The sequence below is a fragment of the Globicephala melas genome, chromosome 8 (genome assembly GCF_963455315.2).
Source record: "Globicephala melas chromosome 8, mGloMel1.2, whole genome shotgun sequence".
NCBI classification, from domain to species: Eukaryota; Metazoa; Chordata; class Mammalia; order Artiodactyla; family Delphinidae; genus Globicephala; species Globicephala melas.
The window spans coordinates 523,833-545,381 of NC_083321.1; the positions used below are offsets into that span (position 1 = coordinate 523,833).

The window sequence follows — 21,549 nt, forward strand, 5'->3', positions numbered from 1 at the left end:
GGCCGCGGCAGGAGCAGGCGGCGCCCCCCGCCTGCCACATTGGTACATCCCGGCCTACGGCGTCCGGGCGGGGCCGTAAGGGCCCGGCGGCGGCGTTCGCGTTTCTCGTGTCCGCATGACTGACAGCTGCGCGACGAGCTGACTGCCCGCAGGTATAGCGCCCCCAGCGGGGATGCAGTCCGGGTCCCGCTGCCCGCGCGCCCGAGCCGGGCCCAGGCCCAAGCCGAGCCGGCGCGAATTTCAGGCCCCGAGCGCAGAGCACGATACGAGTCTCAGCAACAAGTTGCGGGCCGGGCCGGGGCGCGGCGACCCCGCTGCGGGCGAGGAGAGCGGCTGACCGGCGGCCAGTGGGGACCAGGAAGGGGGGAGGGTCTCTCCACCTGGAGCCGCTGCCCGTGGACACCCGGGGGTCTTTGCGCTGAGTTTGGAGGACCCTCGGAGTCGCCGCCCAGCCCGATCGCCCGCACAGTAACGGTCCCGGCCCGGTAGTTGCCCGTATCCCTGATGGCGGGAGGGCGCGGTGCGAGTGACCCGGCGGGTGGCGGGCTCAGCCGGCCGCTCCAACCCCCAGCGCCGCTTCGGTCCGCTTCGCCCCTGTCCCTCCTGCCTTTTTCCCGGGGGAGGGGCTGCGAGGGGGTGCGGGATGGGGCTGGCTGCACCCGTCCCAGGCCAGGCTCTGATGAGTCGGGCGCCTGCGATCTGGGAGCGTCGGGTCTCTGAGGAGCGGAGGGTGGTCAGGGGGTCGTCGTGGAAGTGGTGTCCTTTGAGCTGAGCCTTGACAAGGGATCCCGAGTGTGTCTGAGGGAGCAGGACAGATACCGGCAAAGGGGACCCATGGGCTGAGGCCTGGAGGTTGTACTTGTGGGACAGAGTAGGTGTCGGAGCTGGAGGTGATGGAGCAGGGGCCATGAAGGATTTAAAGGGAGGGGAGGCTGTGTCTCTGGAAATGGCCTGGGGTGAGCCCCCTGATCCTGTGGCTGTGTGCCGTGAGAAGCAGGGAAGTCTCCCTGGAGGAGGTGAGCTTTGGGCTGAGAAAGGTAGATGTGTCTCACAGTGGCCCCTGTAACTTAGGCACCTATGCAAAGTCTGGGCACATTTGCTGGTCTGGGGCGTCTGGATTTCTGGTTGGGGTGGGTGGGGCCTGACAGTCCTCTCAGGGTGGGTGACAGAATCTGGATTTAGTTGAGGGGCAGGGAGATGGGGGTCCCCAGTGTCCTGGAGAGGTTGATCAGAGCTTCTGCCCGCCTGAAGTCTGGGCCCTGACAGCCTCCCCAGGGACGTTTGCCATCCCCCACCCTGCCACGTGCGGAGCCACGAGCAGAGGCCACCTCCCTGCCCAATACCCCCCCTTCCCAGGCTGACGGGACACATCCTGTCCCTGGCGGCGGGGGCAGGGGCCTTGAGTCACAGTGGCCTGGGGTTGGAGCTGGGCTCAGCTGTAGAGGCTGCCGCACCTGTGGAGGTGAGGGGAACAGGGGAGGGATCTGGGATGCCATCTGGGTAGCTCTTCGGTAACGGGAGCGGGTGTGGGCAGAAGGCTTCCTGGAGGAGGGGCCCATGGTCCGCCTCATCCTGCTCTGGCCCCAGAAGTTGTTTACTCCCAGAGACTGAGGGGCCCGAGAGCCAAGTTGACATTCCTGGAATTCTGAGAGCTGTGTGTAGATTGGGGGGAGTCTCCTCCCTCCAGCTCCCTGATTTCCCAGGAGAGGCCGTGGGGAGCAGTGTGGCTGCCTGTGTGCAGGTCCCCTACACACATGTGCACAGAGGCCCCTTGGGGCACTTGACCCTCCGTCTCCACTCTGCCCTGGCTCAGGCCTGGCCAGGCTAGACCTAAGGACCAAGCGGAGCCTCAGAGGTCAGCCCTGCCCCCTGCTCAGCTGGCCCCCTCGTGTGTGTGTGTGGGGGGGCAGGCTGGGGCGTGGGCCTGGCTCTCCTCAGGGTGGGCAGGGGCAGGAGGGTGCCCCGGGAGCCCAACACACAGGGTCAGGGGGAGCGGGGCCAGGCCTGCCTGCAGGGGCAGTGGGGTGTGAGCACAGATGTGGCCCAGACCTCTGGGAAGGGCCGGAGGTGGGGCAGGGAGAGTGAGGCGCTTGTTTTCCGAGAATGGGGTGTCCTGCCCCCAGGGGCGGGGGCACAGGGAGGGAGGGCTGTGCTTACTTGTGGTTTGGAACCCAAGAGCCCTGTTTCCTGCTAGAGGAGGGTCACTTCAGGGCAGGCAGGGGACAAGGGGAAATCAGCGATTGAAGTTTTAGCTGCAGACAGCCTCTGGCCCTGAGTGTTGTCCTGGAAACAGGCTGGGAGTCAGCTGACCCTGGCCCCTGGTCCTGGATCACAGCCTCCGCTTCCCCATCTGTGAAGCGTGGGTGGAACCAGACACTGCCCAGCTGGAGGGTCCCCATACTGGCTGTGTGGGCCTGGGGGTCCCAGGCTCAGCCCGGAGCCCCGGCTGCCTTGGGTAGACTCGTGCTCACGCGGTGGGGTGAGCGGGGTGCTCGGACGCTTCCCCAGGGTCCGACGGGGTCACCCGCCTGCAGCATCTACGGTAACCCTCTGGGCCCCAGCCCCCGGGGTGGTATTCGAGAGTGGTGGTATTTGCAGGCATGCTTGAGGCTGAGCTGGCCCAGCCTAATGACCCTGTGGACAGGCTGGGCCCATGGCCTTTGGGAACGTGATCATGTGATTTTCTGCCAGCCTGGCCCCACATGGGGCTCCCCGAGGGCACCGCTCAGGAGGGGGCGGGTGGGGTGTCAGCGCTGAGGTGGGGCACGTACACTGTGGGCACCGGAGAAGGGTGCTCCCGGGGCCTGGGGGCGGCGGGAGCAGCAGGCTGGCAGGGGAGGGCCCTGAGCTTGGGGTTGGCCTCGGTGGGCCCAGGGAAAGCCTGGGGCCCCCCGCGGCCTCTTCCTCGGGGACCCCTCCCCTGGAGGGGGTGTCTCCCAGCCCCACGGGCTGCAGCTTGGGTGGGGGGAGGCGGGAGGGGGTGTGGGCCTGGGTGGGCTCTGGGGCCTGCGGGGGTCGGAGTGGCAGCAGGAAGGCCGACACCGCGCGGCCTGTGCTGCCCGCTGGGGTGTGTGCTCCGGGCCGGGCCCTGCTGCCGTCCACCCCCGGCCTCCAAGGCCTCCGGGGCAAGCTCTGTTCTGGCGTTCGGGGAGGTCCTTCTCTGAGTTAGACCCTGGTCTGGCCAGGTAGGCACCCACGACCTCTGTGTGGCTCGCGCTCCCCCAGGTCCCTGCCTGCCCCCGCCCTGGGGCCCCGGGGAATTCAGAAGGCCCAGCCTAGGGCTGGACGGCTGCGGGAGGGTCTGTCACGGGCTTCTCATTCAGCCCGCATCCTGACTGCCGGCTGCACGAGCCATTCCGGGGGACGCAGGCATGTCGGAACCTGTGCTCAAAGGAAGCCCAGAGCAGGGTGTGGGGCAAGGAGGCTTCCTGGAGGAGGAGGCTGGGCCTGGGTGAGGGAGAGGGCCAGCCCGGTGCTGTCGGGCCCTGCACCCATACCCTGAGGCAGGCTTGTGGCTGGGCTGCCCAGGATGCGGCTGGGGGCCCCGGACTCATGGAGGGGCATTGTGGGGGCCAGGAGGCGGGGAGGTTATTCATGGAGGGTCCAGGGGTGCCTCTGGGGTGGGGGCCAGGAGGGGTGCTGGTGGAGCTGCCCAGTAGGGCCTGGCGCCCGGGTCTGGGGGTGCGGGGTGTGCAGACGCAGCCTCAGGCCTGGAGGGGTGGTGGGCTGCGATGCGTGGTCTTCTGCTTCTGTGCTGTGGCTATGGGCTTTGGGCCCCTCAGCTCCTGGGCAGGGGGTTCATCAAAGAACACGGGAGGGGCGCGTCCCTCCCACTCATTGCCCTTGATGTGTCACTGGGCCTGAAACCCCTCCACAGACGCGTCTTCCCCGGGCACAGCGGTTGCTGGGGGGGGTGGTCCCGGGCCCTGGGCCCACGTGCCTCCTCGCCCCACCGTGGTGGGTGCTGTTCGTTCCCCTAAATGAAGGGACAGGTCTCACGTTGCCGGGGCCTCCATCCGCTCAGCGGCTTCATGTCTGCCCCAGGTGTGGGTTTGAGTGGACTGGCTGGCAGTGGGCTGCCCACGAGGGCATGGCTGTGACGGGGTGGGCATGTGCCAGTGTGGCTGTCCCGTCCTGCCCCTGAGCCGCTGGAAAGACACCTGCTCCACCCCCAGGCTGCAAGGAGCCTCTGGTCTGAGGGGTGAGGTGTGATGGGCGGGGTGTGTGAGCTTGCCCCCCCGCCCCCCGCCCCCGCAATCCCTGGCTGGTAGGGGAGGACAGAATCCCCCTTCCAGCGCCAACGGCAGATTCACGGCCCCATGTGAGTCATCGCGTGTTGGCTCCCTGGGGAGAGCGTAAGGCTGGTGGCTCATGGCATCTGTCTGCTGGGAACCCAGGAGGGCGTGGGGTGCAGGGCACCTCAGAATGAGTGGACAATGCCGGCGGGTCTCAGGGCTCCAGGACCGCTGGGGGCTGGACGGCCCTCAGTCCGTGTGTGTGTCCCCAACTCTGAACATGTGTCTTCTCTGTGTGCATGTCCGCATGTGGGTACTCTCGTGTCTGCCAGGGCATCTCAGAAGGCTGAGTGACCAGAGGGTGGGGATGCAGCCCCCCAGTCTGGGCCGCTGGTTGGTGCTCTGGCCCCGTGAGTCTGAGTGCACCACCACTCAGCCCCCACTGCCCCTGCAGGGACCTGGTCCTGAGTGGAGAGCCCCACAGAGGCTGGGAATGAGGTGCAGCACGGTCTCCATTCTGCCCGTCTTCCTTCCACAGAGCTCCGGCTTTGGCCTTGCTGACTGCTCACCTGCCGCCTGGCCAGCCTTCAGGGGCGCTGGGCACCGCCTACCTTCTTCCCTGCCGCAAACCCAGGTACGTCGCGGCCCGTGGGGCAGCGGGGGCAGTGCTGGGTGGCCTCCTGGTCTCCCCCACGCCTGGCCCAAGGGCCTTGCTGGCTGGATACTCTCCTGGTCCCGGGACAGACCGAGGCTGAGCCAGCCAGCTGTCACCCTCTCAGCATGTCTCACCGGGGTCCCCTTGCTGGAGGAACGGCTGGACTTTGAGGACAGGGTTCCTGGGGGCTGGGAAGCACCCCACTCGTGGCCTTGATGTGCTCACGTCCTCATTGCCATTGTCCCTGGCGTCCTTGGTGGTTTTCTGGTTTAATCTCAGCTCAGACTCACAGGCTCACTTGGGGTGATGGGTGCAGGTTTTAGAAACAGAGGGCTCGGCAGGAGTTCTGGGGGCGTTGGCATGGTGTTGGCTGAGTGAGGCTGGGGAGAGGGCAGCCTGGGTGCTGGGCCCCATCGTGGGAACCCAGGCCATCCTTCCATCCCCGCCCTGAGCTGCAGTGTGATGAAGCAGAGGATGGGCAACGGGGGGAGGACCCCACCCTTGTCCTCAGAGGCCCTGCCTGTGACCAGGCTGGGGAGACAGACATGTCCTTCAGCCCTCGTCAGCTCTCCTGTGTCCAGTGTGCATACTGAGCGCAGGCCCTCTCGTGCGTTGCGACCCTCGGGGCCCTGAGTGTCCATCCCTGGCTTGGGTGCGTGGGGCTGCCTGAGCTGGGCCAAGGGAAAGATAGCAAGAGGCCGCTGGAGTTCCCCAGGATCTCCAGGGGTCACCGGCTGCCACTTGCTCTCTGGGCAGAGCTGCGGCCAGTGGTCTCTACGGGGCCCAGATGGGGGCCCTGCAAGGCTCACTTCTTCACTGGGCCCCTGGCGCGTGGGCACCGCTGTATCCCTTTCCAGGGGTCCAGACACGCCAAAGAATCCTTGGCGGAGGACAGGGTGGAGGGACTGTGGGAAGCCCCAGGCTGGCTGGCATGTGGGCAGGGCGGGGATGCTGGGGCTCTCCTGCCCCCACTCCCTACCAGGGCCAGCTGGGCTCAGGGAGGACCTTGCAAGGACACCGCCCTGGGGGCTTGAGCTGCAGTTCTCCTCAGAGCCCGCCGGGGCAGCGCAGGACTGGTGCAGTGGTCCTCAGGGCCCCGCAGGGCTGCCAGACCTCACTGGGCCCCCAGCCCAGCAGACATCCCCCAGACATGCTACCTCGGGCACCTCTCACTCTCTCAGTCTGTCACTTTGTCACTGACGGGCCTCCCCCCACCACCTTCCTCCTCCTTCTTATTCCCCGACTTCTTTTCCTCTCTTCTCCCATCTGAGTTCTGCTGACCTTGGGCGAGTCCTTCCCTCTTTGGACTTTAGTTTTTGGGACCATCCGATGGTGTGGCGCCACCAGTGGGCGGCCTCAGTGACTGGGAAGACCCAGTCCAGGGTGCAGGCTGCATCCAGGCCTGTGGCCACTCTCCCCCAAGCCTGGCTCCCCTGCTGAGCTGAGAGGCCCAGGGCAGATGGGGAGGAGGCATCTGGGCCCCATGCTGAGGTCCTCCCCACACGGCCCAGGGCCTCCACCAATGGGTGGGCTGTGGAGGCACAGCTGAGGGGAGTCTCCCCACCTCTGACTTCTAGGCTGCGCCTGGCGTGTGTCTGTCTAAACGGCAGCACGTGTGCACACCACACCGCCGGTGCAAGGGGCCTTGCAGCATCATGTGTCCCTGTCACCTGGCTTGTGTGGATGTGTCTGGGAGGGCCTGGTGCCAAATGAAGTTCAGGGCCTCTTGTGTGGATGTGTCTGAGAGGGCTTCCGTGGTGGCGCAGTGGTTGAGAGTCCGCCTGCTGATGCAGGGGACGCAGGTTCGTGCCCCGGTCCGGGAGGATCCCACATGCCACGGAGCAGCTGGGCCCGTGAGCCATGGCCGCTGAGCCTGCGCGTCCGGAGCCTGTGCTCCGCAACGGGAGAGGCCACGACAGTAAGAAGCTCCCGTACCACAAAAAAAAAAAAAAAAAAAATCATGGAGAATTTCAAGACAGTGGCAGCAGAGCGTCAAACCAGAGAAGGGTCCTGTGTGACATGTGTCACGGGCACATGTCACATGCCGGTGAGGCCGGGCCTGCTCCCTGCCCAGGGAGATGGGACCATGGCAGGACAGGGGGGCCTGCATGAGCTCTGGGCCTGGAGTGGGCCGCCAGCCTTGCATGCGGCCTGTCTCTGGGTGCCCAGTGATGACTCCTGCACTCCTGTGTGTCCGGCCCCTCCCTTTAAGTCTGAAAACCTCCCTTCATGCCTTACAGAGTGACCCACCCTCTGGGCACCCAGGGTGCCCCAGAGCACCCTCCCCGCTTGTTCTCCCTCGCCCTGGCCCCTCTGAGGGGCTTGTCCTTCAAACCTCAACTCTGCTGCCTCTCCCAGGACCGCCCACCAGGTTGGATCCCCCAGGCTGACCTCTGTCCTATGTGAGCTGCGGGAGCTTTGGGGTCCCCGCGCAGCGCTCGCTCAGCCCAGGGTGGGCCGCTGGAGAGTGTGCACCCCCGGTGGGTTCCAGCTGCGTTCCCCGCGCTACTTCGATCTGGGCCACGGGCCCGGGCCGGAGATGCCGCTACTCGCCACCAGACAGCAACTGGGTCACCCCTTATTTGTATAGCGCTTTGCGTTTCGCTTGCGGTCGGAGGCCTCAGAGCCCGGCCGGCATTGGGGTCCTGGCGCGCTGCGGCTTCTGGGCAAGGCCCGGCCCTGAGAGCTGCTTGGACGCCCGCCCCCAGTTCCCTACCGCGCTTCCCGGGCCGGACGGGGTAGGGGAAGGGAGCGAGGGACGCAGGCGCGGGCCGAGGGCCGAGGGCGGCGCGGGGGCACCGTCCCGGGGCTGCGATTGGCCGGCGCGGGGCGGAGAGGTCGGATCTGAGGGGCGGGGCGGCGAGGCGTGGAGGGGGTCCGCGCGGGGGCGGGGCCTTCGAGGATTGGCAGGCGGGCGGGCGGGCGAACGCGGGGCGGGGCCGGGGCCGGGGCCGGGGCTGCGGCGGGCCGGCCGGTGTCCCGGGCCCGCCGCGGGTCCGAGCGGAGCGGCGCGCCCGGTGCCACCGCGGGCCGGGGCGCGGAGCGTGGGGCGGCCCCGGCGGCTCCGCGCGATGCGCCGCTCGAGCACGGACGAGTCCACGTACCGGCGCAGCCCGTCGCCGCCGGGCAAGGAGCCGGGCTTCGCGCGCGGCGGCCCCTTCTTTGGCCTGCACGCCAACCCTGGCCCCAAGGCGGCCCAGGCGCGCTGCACGTCGCCCAAGGGCAGCAAGCACGTGGTCTTCTACTTGGACCTGTCCTTCATCTTCCTCCTAGAGCTGAAGCGCTGCAGCATGGCGCGCGGCTGCCTGCAGGGCGTCAAGTACCTCATGTTCGCCTTCAACCTGCTCTTCTGGGTGAGTGGCGGCGGGGCCCCGGGGTCGCTGCTCGCGCTGGAATGGGGGGGGACACCCGCGACGCGGACTGGGGGGTGTGCCTGGGGTCGCCGGGGGCCAGGGCTGGACCGGCCCCTGGGGAGGGTTTCCGGTGCCGCTGGGGTCCGCCGGGCCTCTGCCCTGTGGGCGGCCGCCCCGCGTCCTCTCCCCTCTCTGTCTCTTCCTGAGACCGGCCGTGTCCCGCACCTGCCGCAGGTCGGCGTGGGGCCCTGCGCCTGGCCTCTACCGGGTGTGAGCTCCTGTCCGTGCGCTGAGCCGCTGGTACCTTCCTCTCCCGCCCCTTCCCTTCCTCTTCGTGGGCTCAGACCATGTCCTTTCTGCACTCGCCTCCCCTGCAGACCGGCCTTTCTGGCCCCAGGGACCGCAGTTGGGGAGGGGCTGGGCGGGGGGTAGGGGAGACGGTCCCCAGCCTCCCGAAGCAGGGAAGGGAGAGGGTGTATGTGGGTGAACCCTCCGGCTGGACCAGACCCTGGGCGGGATGAGGAGTCGGCGGGAGACCGGGGCTTTCATAACTTTCGCTGAGGTGGGTTGGGTTTGCTCAGAGGAGGTGCCTGTGTCCAGGGTAGAGGTATTGGTGCTACAGGGTGGCCCCCGTCCCCCCAAACCGGAGGACACAGTTGCCACCCAGACCCAAAGGGCAGGGAGGGTGTTGGGCTCGGGCTGTGGCAGGTGTCACACCTGAGCAACTAGAGCATGCCTGGCCAGGCCTGGGCCCCACTGGCTGGGTTGGGGGAGGGTTGGTGGAGAGCTGATGCCAAGGTCACTTTCTGCTCCCACCCTTCTGCCACAACTGGGAATGAGGGGGCGTGGCTTTCTCTCCTGCCTGGGCTCTGGACCCCAGAAGGAGGCTGTCAACTGTAAGCTCATTTGCATGAGGTCCAGTTAAGGCGAAATGCTCAGCAACCGGCCGCATTTCTGCACATCCCTTCTCTCCTGGACTCTGGCCTGGGAAGTGGGAGGGTTGCTGGGACGGGTGGCCAGCCTGGGGGGCTCCTGCCCCAGTTGCCCCCTCCCGAGGCAGTCACCCGAAGAGTTGTTCTCTGCAAGGGGCTCCTGGGAGGGGCAAGGCCCGGGCCCAGAGCGGAGGAGCCCCCCGAGAGGCCAGGAGCCAGCAGCAGAGGTGGGTACAGCTGGAGCTGTGTCCAGGCATGTGCAGAGGTGACTGTTTTCTCTTGGCGGGGGACATTGACCAGATGCAGTGGGCACAAGCGTAGTGAGCAGTGAGCTGCTGGCAGGGTCAGTGTGCCTTAGGCAGTGTGACCAGAGCTGGCAGCCGTAGGTATGATGGTGGTGAGCAGTGAGGGTGGTGGACTGACTGGGGGATGGGCAGTGGGTGTGGGGGATGGTCCCAGGTGGTGGGCAGGACCTGCTTCTCCCCTTCCCTGACCTCCCCAGTGACCCGGGTACCTGTTTGCCCGGTAAACGAGAGGGGGCCCCTCGAGGGGGCCTGTGCTCTGAGAGCAGCCCACCCTTATGGGCCCCCAGGCCGAACTGTATCTGCCCTGTGAACCCTGAAGGAGCCTCCGTACCAGCTGCAGGGCGGACACACTCCACTGATTCCTGCCGTGGATGACGTCCTCATCGCAGGAAAGAACAATTCAGGAACCCCCTGGGATCCCCTCCTGGGCTAGAAAATCCAGTTCCCTTTTATTATCCAATTACACTCCCCAGCCAAGCAAACTGGGCCCCTGCCAGTGTGCTGTCTTGGTCTCTCCACACCCCACCTTTGTGCCCAGAGGGGTTCGAGGCCTGGGAGTCAGAGAGGGGGCCCATGGGAAACACGCCGAGGCCGGGGTGGTGAGCATGGTCGGGGGGCTGGCGGGACATCCATCCCCCGGGCCCTGTGCAGCTGTCAACTAGGCCCTTGCTGCTAGAGCACCCCTTCCCCCAGAGCCTGGCTCGTTTGCTGTCTGGGGGTGCAGAGTCCCCGCAGGAGGGGTAGGTTTCCCGCCCCCCCCATTTCCCACTTGGGAGGAACTGAGGGGAAGTGGGAGTGAGGATTCCAGCCCATGGACCTGCTTGGAGGTCAAGATGCAGTGACCTCCCCGTGGCTTCCTCCTGCCCCCCAGCCCGTGCTGGGCACCCCTTTCCTTCAGGAGTCACCTCAGAGCCCCCATTGTCCATAGGCAGATCCCCCGCAAGGCCCTGTCACTCACACCTGGCCCCATTGGGCACCTGCACGCCTGGCAGGTCTCTCTTCCCAGGCCTAAGCTCGCCTCCTCCGGCAACGCCAGCCCGCCCCTCCCCCTCTGTCCCCAGTGCGGGGCAGCGCCCCCGGCTGAGGATGGGGGAGGGGCGGGCTCTGAAGTTAGTTGACTCTGTGCGCCCTGTTTGCGGGGTTTTCCCTGGGGGCTTCTGGATGGGGACTGGAAGGGCAGGGTTGAGGCCTCCAGCCTCAGGTACCACTGGCGCTGGAAAGCATCACCCATCTGTACTGGGGTGGATCTGCCTGGTCCTGCGTGGCCTGTGGGTCATTGGCCCATCTCGGGAGAGGAAACACGCCTGCCCGTTGTCACCAGGGACTGCAGCTCGGGTGCCCTGAGACAGGGAGCCAAGAAGGTGCCGGCGGGCAGCAGGGGGCGCCCAGGGGAGGAGAGGCCCCCGTGCCAACTGACCCCCAGACCTCCACCTGCCCTCCTGCGGCATCCAGGCCCTCACAGGGCAGGGACAGCTCCACTGGGGACACAGCTGCCCTCCTGCAGGCGTGCACAGGTGGTGGGCAGCTTAGGGCCAGGGTCCTTGAGTCAGGGGTGTCTCCTGGTGAGTAGGGCTGTGTGCGCCCCCTGGGGCGCTCTCCCTCCCCCTCTCCAGCTCTGGGTGGGTGCTCAGGGCTCCCCCAGGGGCAGTTTCTGTGGCCCCAGGGGCGGTCTTGTTGGTCTGGGGGCGGTCCTGGGCAGAGGCAGGGCTGGCTCTGAAAGGGGAAGGTGCTTCTGGGCCCCCCTGGCCGGGGGGCCGCACCCAAGCCTCAGCCGTGCAGCCCAGCCCGCACCTGCCCAGCTGCGGGCCCGGCTCCCTGCTTCCCTGGCAGGCGCGCCTCCTGGTCTTGCATCTGGGCCCCTCCCTGCTCCGCCTCCCCCTGCAGTGTGGCCAGGGTCTGTCTGTGTGGCTGGGCTGGGGGTTGAGCCCTGCCTGCCGCCCAGGCTTCTGGGCAAGTCCTGCCCTCCTGGGGTCCTCAGTTTCCCCAGCAGCACCACAGGGGGGCCTTGGTTTTCCCCTTTGATGAGCTACAGACCGAGGCCTGGTCTGCTGTCGCTGGCCTCTGGGCAAGACGCCGAGACCGGTGGAAGATGCTGGCAAAGGGCTGTGCAGGGCTGTGGGAACACCTCCCCCAGCCCCGCCGCAGTCGGGGAAACAGGCATGTGCAGGGTGCCCTGCCGGAGGTCCCGGCGCAGGCCGGGGGCCTGCAGACCTCAGACCCCGTGACTCCTCTTGGCCCCAGCCTTCTGGAGGTGCTGAGGGCGTCTGTGTGTTCTGGCTCCGGTTTCTTCCTGCAACAGGCTGGGGCAGGGCAGTGGGGGTCCTGCTGCCTGGGGACTCCGAGCCGGGGTGGGTGGGCAGCCCGAAGCGGGGGTCCTTGGCCGTCCTGGTCAGGTCAGGGGTCAGTATGCCACAAGATGTCGGTCCCGCGTGAGCATCCCTTTCTGAACCGTCCCGCTCCCATTAGGGAGTGGGTGGCAGCAGGTGGTCGGGGGCTCTGGGAGTTCTGTCTGGGGCAGAGAGGTGTGGCCTCAGCCACTAAGCGGGGCCGGGGGCAGGGGAGAGGCCTGGGGGCCCGGTCGCACCTCGCCATCGTAGGCCCTGCCCCCTGTCTGCTCCCCGGCTGCCCTGAGGCACCGCTCCTCCTCCTTGGACACCAGCCTCAGGGGGTCCCCGGTCAGTGGGGCCACCTACCTGATGGGCTGGAGCCTGGGGGGATGTGGGGCTTGCTGGAGCTTAAGGAAACTGATTACAGTCGTTGCATAGATGTCAGTGGGCAGCTTGAGGAGATGTCACCGGGGGAACGGCACCCAGCCAGGATGGTCCCTGAGCCCTTGCATTCAGTCCCCCCAGCCCCGGCCTTGGGCCCTTGCAGACGTCACTTCTGGCACAGGGGATACATTTTGCCATTCTTGAACTTCGTAGAGATGTGTTCTCCCCGTCTCCTGTGGCTGTTCTTGGCTGGGAGGGGCGTGTCACCCCACCATGCCCGGCCCCCACCCCAAGATTGTGCAGGCTGCCGGGGGAGGGGCTTCTGGACACAGGCTTGGCCCCTGTGGGCACCCAGCCCTCCACCCCGTTCCAAGGACCTGGCCAGCTGCCCGGCCATCTGCCACCCTGAGCCATGTGGCTGGAGGGGCAGCAGTGGAGGGCCGGCTGGTACCCTCCCCACATGGGCCTCACCAAGTGGCCCCACCTGTCAAGACCTAGGCCAGCCCCCAGAATGTGTGGACAAGAAGAGAGACAGCAGGAAGTGGGGAGGACATGCCAGGCAATGGGCTGGGTTCCGGTGGGGACAGGTGGGCAGGGTGTGCGCCCCAGGTGTGTGCGAGGGAGACAGGGAGGCCCCGGTGACCGCAGGGCTGGGACGGGGGACCCCGGTGGGCGGGCTGGGCTCGTCTCCCAGGCTGTCGTGGGCTTGGGGTCTGCTCCTGGGCCCCGCCTGGGCCTCTGTCTGGCCCAGGCAGCGATGAGTGGGGCTGGGGATGTGCAGCGTGGGACACGGGGAGGGTGGGGGTGGCCCCACTGCTGACGTCCCGGCCACCGTGTCCTGGGAGGGACCTGGAGTGCCCAGCCTTCCCAGGACTTCAGCCCCACTTGTCCTGAGTTGGATGTCCTGTCTGGGTCCAACAGGGCCCATCTTCTCCTGTACTTGGAGGCTGTAATCTTCCTGCCAAAATGTTTTAAAAGCTGCCTATGCAGATTTCAAAATTACAGGTAGTTTTATTAGCCACGCGCATGCGTCCCGTGAGTGCTGGGCTTCTGGTGACTGTGATGTGCTGGAACAAGGGGCGCCTGGGGCTTCGGGGCAGCGCGTCGGTGACGTGTGTGCGTGTTTGGGTGAAACTGTGTGATGGTGAGGGACGTGGGCTGTGTGTCCGCGTCACAGTGCGTGTGACGGCAGCACCTGGGTGAGAGCCGGCGGGTGTCTCTCCTGCCACCTCGGAGCTGGAGGTGAGGATGCTTTGTGGAGTCTTAATTGAAGAAATCTTGTTTCCACCAAGGCTGGGGGCAGCGCCCAGCCCCTCCAGGATACCCCCGACCCGGACGCCCCCCCCACCGCCTCCACAGTGACTTTGCCGTGGTATCCTCCCCGTGCCCTTCCACGCGTCCCCACGGGGCCAGGGAGCTCGGAGGGGCTCATTTTCCTGCTGACTGGAGCCATCCGCGCTGCCCTTGAAGGCAGAGCCAGCTGGAAAGCCCTTTGGTTTTAAATAACAATTCTCCTCTCTGCTCAGAGGCAGCCCCACCCACCCCTCTGGGGCCCTGGCCTGGGGGCTCAGCCCGGAGACGTAACCCTCCCAGAGGGGGCGCTGCTGGGCTCTGCAGGGGACGGACGTGTGTGGGCTGGGCGAGGGCCCAGGACAGCCTGGCCGGTCGCTGTTTCCTGCAGCCAGAGTGGCCCGACTTCAGCTCCCTCCAAGGGGAGGCTGCCCCCACGCTCGCCCTCCCTGGCCTCTGCCCCAGTCCCGGCCAGAGGCCAGGGGAGCCCTCTGCCTGCGCAGGTCTGCAAGGGTCCCGCTGGCTGCTCCCAGCTCAGCCTTCCCCCCGGCGTCCTTGGAGAGCTCCCCGTTCCTCACCTGCAGGTCGGGTGGGAGGGTTGAGGGAGCCAGCACGTGTCCCAGCCTCTCTGTGTCCCATCACGGCACCCCCTGGGCAGGTGTGGGTGCCCAGAGGCGCTGGTGGCCAGCCTTGCTCCCTCATGGTGGCCTTGCCAGCGGTCAGCACCGTGGACAGCTCTGTCCCCGCACCGCCGGCCGGGGCCTGCCACACGGGGGTCATCCCCATCCCACAGGTGGGGGCACACACATCTCCGTACAGCCAGCAGACCCCACCATACCTGGGGCTGTGCCCCAGCCCAGCTCTGCGGTGAGGCTGGATCCTCGGGGCCGTCACCCGCTGCCAGTGCCCCCAGCCCGGCTGCTGGCCCCCCAACGCCCCCCACCCCACCCCCGGGCACACGCCCGGAGCTGCAGCCCCCACCCCGCCCGAGGAGGGCTCAGGTGGGATGCGGGCCAGGGCACGAGAGCCCTGTCCTGCCTGGGATGCTTAGTGCTGCCACCCAGGCCCCACCCTCAGCCAGGAGCGTTCAGAGTGGGTGGTTTATAATTTTTAGACAGAAGCTCTTGTTTTTGGTGGAAGGTGCAAAGGGGGATGGGGTGGGGGTCAGAGAGGAGCCCTGTGTTTGCCCTAAGCTGACCAGACCCCCACTGGGGCTCTCCTGGCCTGCTTAGCCAGCTCCGGGCGAGGTCCAGAGGGACCTTAGACGCCAGCGGGAGGCCTGGGCCAGAGCCCCGGGCGCGCCCACCCCTCGGGGACCCCGCGGCTGCTGCTGCTGCTGTTGGGCTGGGAGCTGCACCACCGCCCCCCGCCCCATAATTGCGGTCTCTTGCTGGCCCGGCTTCACGCACTGGTGTGTGCTCCCCGGTGCGTTAGTGAGAGCGGAGCAGCGTCCCCCATCCCCACCCCTGTAGCCAGGGCTGCCTGCTGGTGGGGGTGGGGTGAGTGAGTACACGAGGGGAGGCCCACGGGGAGGTGGAAGCCTCCTCAGGCAGGGGTCTCAGGGCCCATCCGGCCTGAGTCTGGGGTGGGGGGTCCCTGCCAGGGTCAAGGCCAGATATCGAGGAGGCTTCTGGGCCCGGGGGGTGCGGGGCCCCATGTGATGCCCAGTTTTGAGTGGGGCAGGGCCCCCAGGGCTGCCAGCCCGTAGGCATCAGTCCCCAGGTGGTCTCCCAAAGCCCAGGATGCTGTAGGTCCAGGGGTTGGTCAGCCATGTGTGGGGGCTGCCTGCCCGCGGCCCAGCCTGGACACGTGCTCCCGTTTCATCTGGAGACGACCCAGAGGCTCAAGAGTCCCGGGGTCTGGAGCCATAGCGCCCTCGGCGCCCTGCTGGCTCGCCCCTGCCCCCCCCCCCAGGCCAAGAGCCGTCCCCGCATTCATCACCGCCTGCCCTTCTCTGCCTCTTCCTCCTATCTCAATCGATTTTTGTAATAATGAGCAATTATGGAGTTCAATAAAAGCTCCAGTGGTCGAGGGGAGGGGGCCAGGGAGCGGGCCGGCAGGAGCTCCAGGGACTGCACCTCCTAGGGAAGAGCTGGGGCCGAGGGTGTGTGGGGGGGATCCAGCCCCCATAACAGGATGAGACTGGGAGGTCAGCAAGGCAGCGAGGGTGCCCGGGCTCGCCCACAGGGATCTGGTGGGCTGCTCACCTCCTGCCCCCCTGTCCCTTTCGCCCTGTCCTGGGCCTAGCTGGGAGGCTGCGGCATCCTCGGCGTCGGCATCTGGCTGGCGGCCACGCAGGGGAACTTCGCCACCCTGTCCTCCTCCTTCCCGTCCCTGTCAGCCGCCAACCTGCTTATTGTCACCGGCACCTTTGTGATGGCCATCGGCTTTGTGGGCTGCATCGGGGCCATCAAGGAGAACAAATGCCTTCTGCTCACTGTGAGTCTGGGGGAGGGGCACGCCGGGCGGGCTGCGGTGGGGGGGTGGTGGTGCTCGGGGGAGGCCTCCCCTGAGGGACACAGACACAGACACACACGTGTGCCGGGCAGGGCCCCTCCAGCCGATACTGGGCCTGTTTCCTCCAAGACCCCCTCTCCCACGACTCCCTCTCCAGCTCCTGTCCAGCCCTCTTGGCCCCCCAGGACCCTCAGCTTTGGAGATGGATTTAGAGGTGGGAATGTTAATCACAGATAATGGAGGAAAATGATCCCTGGGCCGGGCTCCCTACCTATCAGTGTGCCCAGCACAGAGGCCTCTGGCTGCCACCCAGGTCCTAAATCACCTGCTTCAAATGGGGCTTTCGTCACGGGTGGGGCCTCCAGAGGGTCTCAGAGGGCACGTCCCCATCTGTGCAGCTTCCGCAAGTGTCCAGCACGTGCCAGATGTTCCCGTCGGGGCTTGGACCCCTCGGAGCAGCGGGTAGGGTGTGGCTTCGGCCCCTTGGATGAAGGAGGAAGCTGGGGTGCGGGTGGGGCCCCGACCCTGGCCTTTCCCACGGGGTGACTTGGAGTTCGGAGGCTGGTGCCTGCTGGGGCAGTGTGGGCCCAGGTTGAGGGGGGACAAGATCGGGCACCCCAGGAGAGGACCGGGCCCGCTCCCCTGGCCCTGTCCCTTCTCCCCACTCTGTCCAGGGGCCCCATGGGGCCAGTGGGGCTTCAAAGAGCGGTGTGCCCCACTTACCCTGGCTTCTGGCCCTACCCCCCGCCCTCCTTTCTGGGGGAGCGATGTGGCGGGAAAGGAGGTGCCGGCAGGCTCCACTGCTCAGCCTGGTTGTGGCGTCAGGGCTGTGCCTCTGTGGGTGCCTGAGTGGAGTCTCCCACTCTGTGAGCTGTCTGAGCAGTCAGGGGTCATGGCTCCTCCAGCTTGGTCCTCCCTGAGTGGGCACTGCCCCCCCCCCCGGCTGCCCTTGGGGACGTGACCTGGGGGCTGGGAGGGGTCACTGCAGTTGGACCCACTCCCTGGATGGGGCCTCCCGGGGCGTTCCTCCACCCGGCTGCCCATCACAAGGACACAGGCGCCGGCCACACACACGTGCTTAAAGGTCAAGCGAGAGACGACGGCCCCTGGGATGGAGACGGGAGGGTTCCGAGAGAGGTGGCGCAGCGGCCAGGGGCCTGGCGGTCCCCAGGCTGCAGACCTGGCTGGGGGCGCCTGTCGCAGGTTGGGGGCTGGCCCGCTGAGTCTGTGGCCTCCCCACCCTCAGTTCTTCGTGCTGCTGCTGCTGGTGTTCCTGCTGGAGGCCTCCCTCGCCATCCTCTTCTTCGCCTACACCGACAAGGTACGGCTGCCTCTGCTTCGGGTGTGGGTATGGGTGTCCCCCCCCCCCAGCGAGGCCCAGGCGGCGTGGGCGGCGAGGAGGCAGGAGGGGCCGAGAACCCACGCCAGGGACGCCCAGCTCTGCGTGGACAGACACTGGGAGCCGGGCCGTGGGTTTGCTTCTAACTGCAGCCCCAGGAGGCCGGGCCTGGAGGCTCCAGAAAGGTGTCTGAGCTCCCAGGAGGCCCGGGCTGGGTCCCCCGCTGTCTCAGCTGCGTGTCAGCTGGAGGGGAAAAAGCTCCCATCCCCCACTCCCCTTCAGTTGCTCACTTACACAAGTGAGGGCTCATTTACGTGTGTTTGTTTTATCCTCTGGGTTATACTCCAAGACAGTTATTTTTTTGCTCATCCGGTTTGGCTTTGGCGGCTGGAGCTCTGTCGGCTCCCGCGTCCCTTACGTGCCTCTCAGAGCACCTCCCTCCTTTCTGGTGGTAGAAGACGCTCCAGGCCCATCTTGGGGGTTCCCTGCCCCAGCCCTGGAATCGGCCATTTCTCCAGGGAGCCTGGTTCCTTTACTGGAGAACGAATGCTCTTAGGAACCAAGATCCGGGCCCTCTCGGCTGGCAGCACGGAGCCGTGTGGGTTGTAACCGGTGTGCGCAGACACAGCCCCGAGGGTCTCTGTGCCCGTCCGTCTCCATCTGTACGTTAACTAACGTGTCTGACTTGGATCCCGTGCTCGGCACCACGGGAGGCCCAGGGAGACCTTGGGGCAAAGGCCAGAGCCTGGTGGCACTTCTGGGAGGAGGTGACCGCAGGGAGGGGGACAAAAGGCACAGGGGGCCGGGGCGGGCCGGGGTCGGGACGAGGCAGGTGGAGCTGGCCACAGGGGCCCTGCTGTCCTGCAGATCGACAGGTATGCACAGCAGGACCTGAAAAAGGGCCTACACCTGTATGGCACCCCCGGTAACGTGGGCCTCACCAACGCCTGGAGCATCATCCAGACAGACGTGAGTCGGGGCGTGGCCGGGCGTGTAGGCGGGGGGCGTGGCCGGGGCAGGGGCGTGTCCCCCTCCGGAGCACAGTCTCTGCTCACCTCTCCCACAGTTCCGCTGCTGCGGGGTCTCCAACTACACTGACTGGTTCGAGGTCTACAACGCCACGCGCGTGCCGGACTCCTGCTGCCTGGAGTTCAGCGAGAGCTGCGGGTTGCACGCGCCCGGCACCTGGTGGAAGGCGGTGAGCCTGGCCCCGGGACTGGGGGTGGAGCGCCGGCCTCGCGCCCCCGTGACGCCTGCTCTTCCCGCAGCCATGTTACGAGACGGTGAAGGTGTGGCTCCAGGAGAACCTGCTGGCCGTGGGTGTCTTCGGGCTGTGCACAGCACTGGTTCAGGTGCGCGGGGACCTGCCCCGGCCCGGGCCCCGGTCCCCCAGCACGTGTGTGAAGGCCCTGAGCCCAGGGAACAAAGCAGCAGACGAGTGTGGGTCCCCAGGCGGAGGTGGGGCTCACAGGGATAGTCAGGGACGATGTCCACGGGGAGGTGACCTTGGACGCCTCAGAGGACAGGCCGCCCCAGACTCCTGAGCAGAGGGCCCTGCCGTCTCCGCGTGGACGGAAGCACAGACTGGACGCCTCTACTAAGGGCCCACGTGCCAGCCCCATTCCTGCAGGCCCTACCCAGTGGCCGTGGTGGGTGGTGGTCACAGGACTGCCCAGTGCAGAGTGAAGTGGGCAGCCCAGGCCCTGGTGTGAAGTCCAGCCAGCCCGCCTCTGCTCCCCAACCCCCATGCAAGACCTCAGTGCCAGGACCCTGGGGGAGCTCCTGTTTGTGGGGTGCAGACAGGGGTCCCAGACAGACACTCCCTAAGGGGTGAGGGGCAGAGGGCAGCTGCGGGGGCCCTAGCCTGGAACCCGTAGGCCCTGAGACCACCAGCGGAGCCCAGGGTGGCCAAGCCCAACCCAAAGGGAAGGCGGGTCTGGGGCTGAGCCCAAGGGGCCCGTGGGGGGCAGGCTCTACCCGAGGCTTCCCCAGGGAAGGGGGCTCCAGGCCACCTGGGAAGCTGTGGTTTGGGGTTGGGGTGCCTGCCGCGGGCTGTCGTCCCTGGAGCAGCCCTGCCCAGCCCCCGCCTCTCCCCACAGATCTTGGGCCTGACCTTTGCCATGACGATGTACTGCCAGGTGGTGAAGGCTGACACCTACTGTGCGTAGGCTGCCAGCTGCCCGCCACCCCTGCTTTGCTGCCGAAGGACGTCGCCCCTGGGGCGATGACCGTGTCCCCACCTGCGTCTCCCGCTACAGGACCTCTCACCAGCCCAGGCATGGGGGCGGGAGGACCAGGCAGCCAGAGCCCCCAGGGCTGCCAGCCAGGCCTGTGAGCGCCGCCGCGTGGCCGGGGCGGCAGTCGGGAGGGGCTTCTGACGCTTCTTATACCCAGGTACCCTCCAGAGCAGTGTGCTCCCCCTCAGCCCTGTGCAGGGCGGGGGGCTGGGGTGGGAGGTGGGGGACTGACCACTGGTCCTGGTGCTTGAGGCGGGTCTGCAGCCCCGTCCACCCACATTCCACAGCGGGGCCGCGGCCGGCTCTGCGTGCGTCTTAATAAAGTGTGTGGGCAGCAGCCCCCGAGCCGTGTCTCTCACTGCCCTGACCCCGGGGGGGCCACACCAGGCAGGCCCTGTGTGGCCGTGGATCCTCTGGCCACCGATACCGGCCTGGTGCCCGGAGTGGGGCTCCGGGATGTGCGTGGGCCCAGCAGGGGGAGCTCCCTGGCCAGGCAGACGGTGGCCCCTGCGCCCGCAGAGGATGGCAAGAGAACCTCAGTGAGGCTGGCTCCAAGCCGTGGCAGAGAACAGCCCTGAGCCTCACTGACCCGCCCACGGCCCGTGCTGCGGACACCCCTCTCCCAGCGTGGGGGGGCCCCCATCCAGCCTCAGGGCCTCCCCCTCCCCCAGGGGTGTCCTCGCAAAATGGAGCTCAGCTCCATCTTTCCTGTTCTCTTTCTATTCCTGTTTCGTTCCTGGGAACTTTGTCCCTTAAGTATCACTCACGGATTTTGCAAGTAAGTAGGCTGTTGGCAGTGAAGCAGTTGTCACAAGGCCCAGAATCAGAGAAACGGTCAAACTGTGTCAAACCACCTCAAAGGTGGGGCGGGGCTTCCTGAGGACAGAACTGACGGGGAGTGAGGAGGGTGGTGGGTCTGGGGGTCCAGGCTGGGGGGTGGTCCCCTCCCAAGGGCCTCACAAGCTGTGGGGCATCTGACCCACCAATTGGTACCCCATACTCTCAGTTTCCAGCCCATACTCCTGCCGGCCCCGCGGCCCCACCCCCTCTGCATCCTTGCTGTGTGGCAGACCTGCCTGGTGATGCCTAGCAAGGACTGACCCCGGCACAACCCAGACCACCAGGGTGCCCGGCCCCTCCTGGCCCTTGGACCCCCACCGCACGCCCCACCGGCCTCCCCTGTCCTTACTCCACGGAAGCCACCAGAACGCCGGGGACCGTTCCAGCAGAAGTCAGAGTTAGCGGTTCACGCACCAAAACCAAACTGTCCTCAGGCACGACAGCAAACAAGCAGGAAGGAAGTGAGCACAGTCCAGCCAAGCTGTCCCCCAGCCCTGCCAGCGCCCTCTGCCCTCTGCCCAGGTCCCCGTTCGCACCTCTCCGGCTCTGCTCGGGGAAAGCCGCTGCTCGCCTGTGCTCGGTCATCCCCGCGCGCCTCAGGCGCAGCCTTGCGGGCACCAGACCCTCACGCCCAGCCCTGGCTCAGCTTCTCTCATGGCCCCCAAGCTGCCTTGGCAGCCCCGACTCCACTGAGGTCCCACTGGGACACGCGGGGCCAGCCCTGCCTGCTGCCACGTGCTGGCCCGCGCCTCCGTGGGGTTCCCAGGCCCCCTCCCCCCTCGCTGGTTTCCCCGTGCTCCAAGCTTAGGCTGAGGAGCCTCCCAGGCACCTGGCATCCGGTCACCCAGCTGGCTCCACAGCCACAGACACCGAGCACGCTGTGGGCCCACAACCGGCCTCGCCCCCTCCTGCCCCAACTCCTGCAGACTGCCCCGCACCACAGCCCAGCGCCCACTCCCAGTGCAATGGCCTCCTGCTCCCCTCCCGACCAGGCCCTGACCCCGAGGACAGATACATGTCCCTTAGGACCCTCCCCCAGTCACGTCCCACAGCCGCTGCACCCTGGGCTCACGCACAGCGTCTGACCAGCGGGTCCAGCCAGCAGCACCATCACGTGCAGATCCATCTGCTTGGAGCCAGCGGGCCCATCGAGGGGGCGAGGGCTGGGGTCCGCTGTCCTTCAACTCCTGGCAAC

The 21,549-nt window shown here is 67.0% G+C and overlaps 1 protein-coding gene across 7 annotated transcripts; it reads left to right on the forward strand.

The window, feature by feature from the left end:
* The first annotated feature begins 6 nt into the window (after nucleotides 1–6).
* TSPAN4 (tetraspanin 4) lies at nucleotides 7–19,851 on the forward strand. 7 transcript variants are annotated; one of them, XM_070046053.1, is made up of 8 exons: nucleotides 7–152; nucleotides 4,774–4,869; nucleotides 8,164–8,243; nucleotides 15,729–15,920; nucleotides 17,185–17,259; nucleotides 18,145–18,246; nucleotides 18,344–18,629; nucleotides 19,377–19,851. In XM_070046053.1, exons 3-8 carry the CDS (start codon nucleotides 8,181–8,183, stop codon nucleotides 19,427–19,429), a joined length of 771 nt encoding a protein of 256 aa, XP_069902154.1. In that variant the 5' UTR covers nucleotides 7–152; nucleotides 4,774–4,869; nucleotides 8,164–8,180; the 3' UTR covers nucleotides 19,430–19,851. The 7 variants fall into 7 exon arrangements, with proteins under 7 accessions (XP_069902154.1, XP_069902153.1, XP_069902155.1 ...); XM_070046052.1 differs by lacking the exon at nucleotides 7–152 and adding an exon at nucleotides 164–485; XM_070046054.1 differs by lacking the exon at nucleotides 7–152 and adding an exon at nucleotides 648–1,462.
* Nucleotides 19,852–21,549: the final 1,698 nt, after the last annotated feature.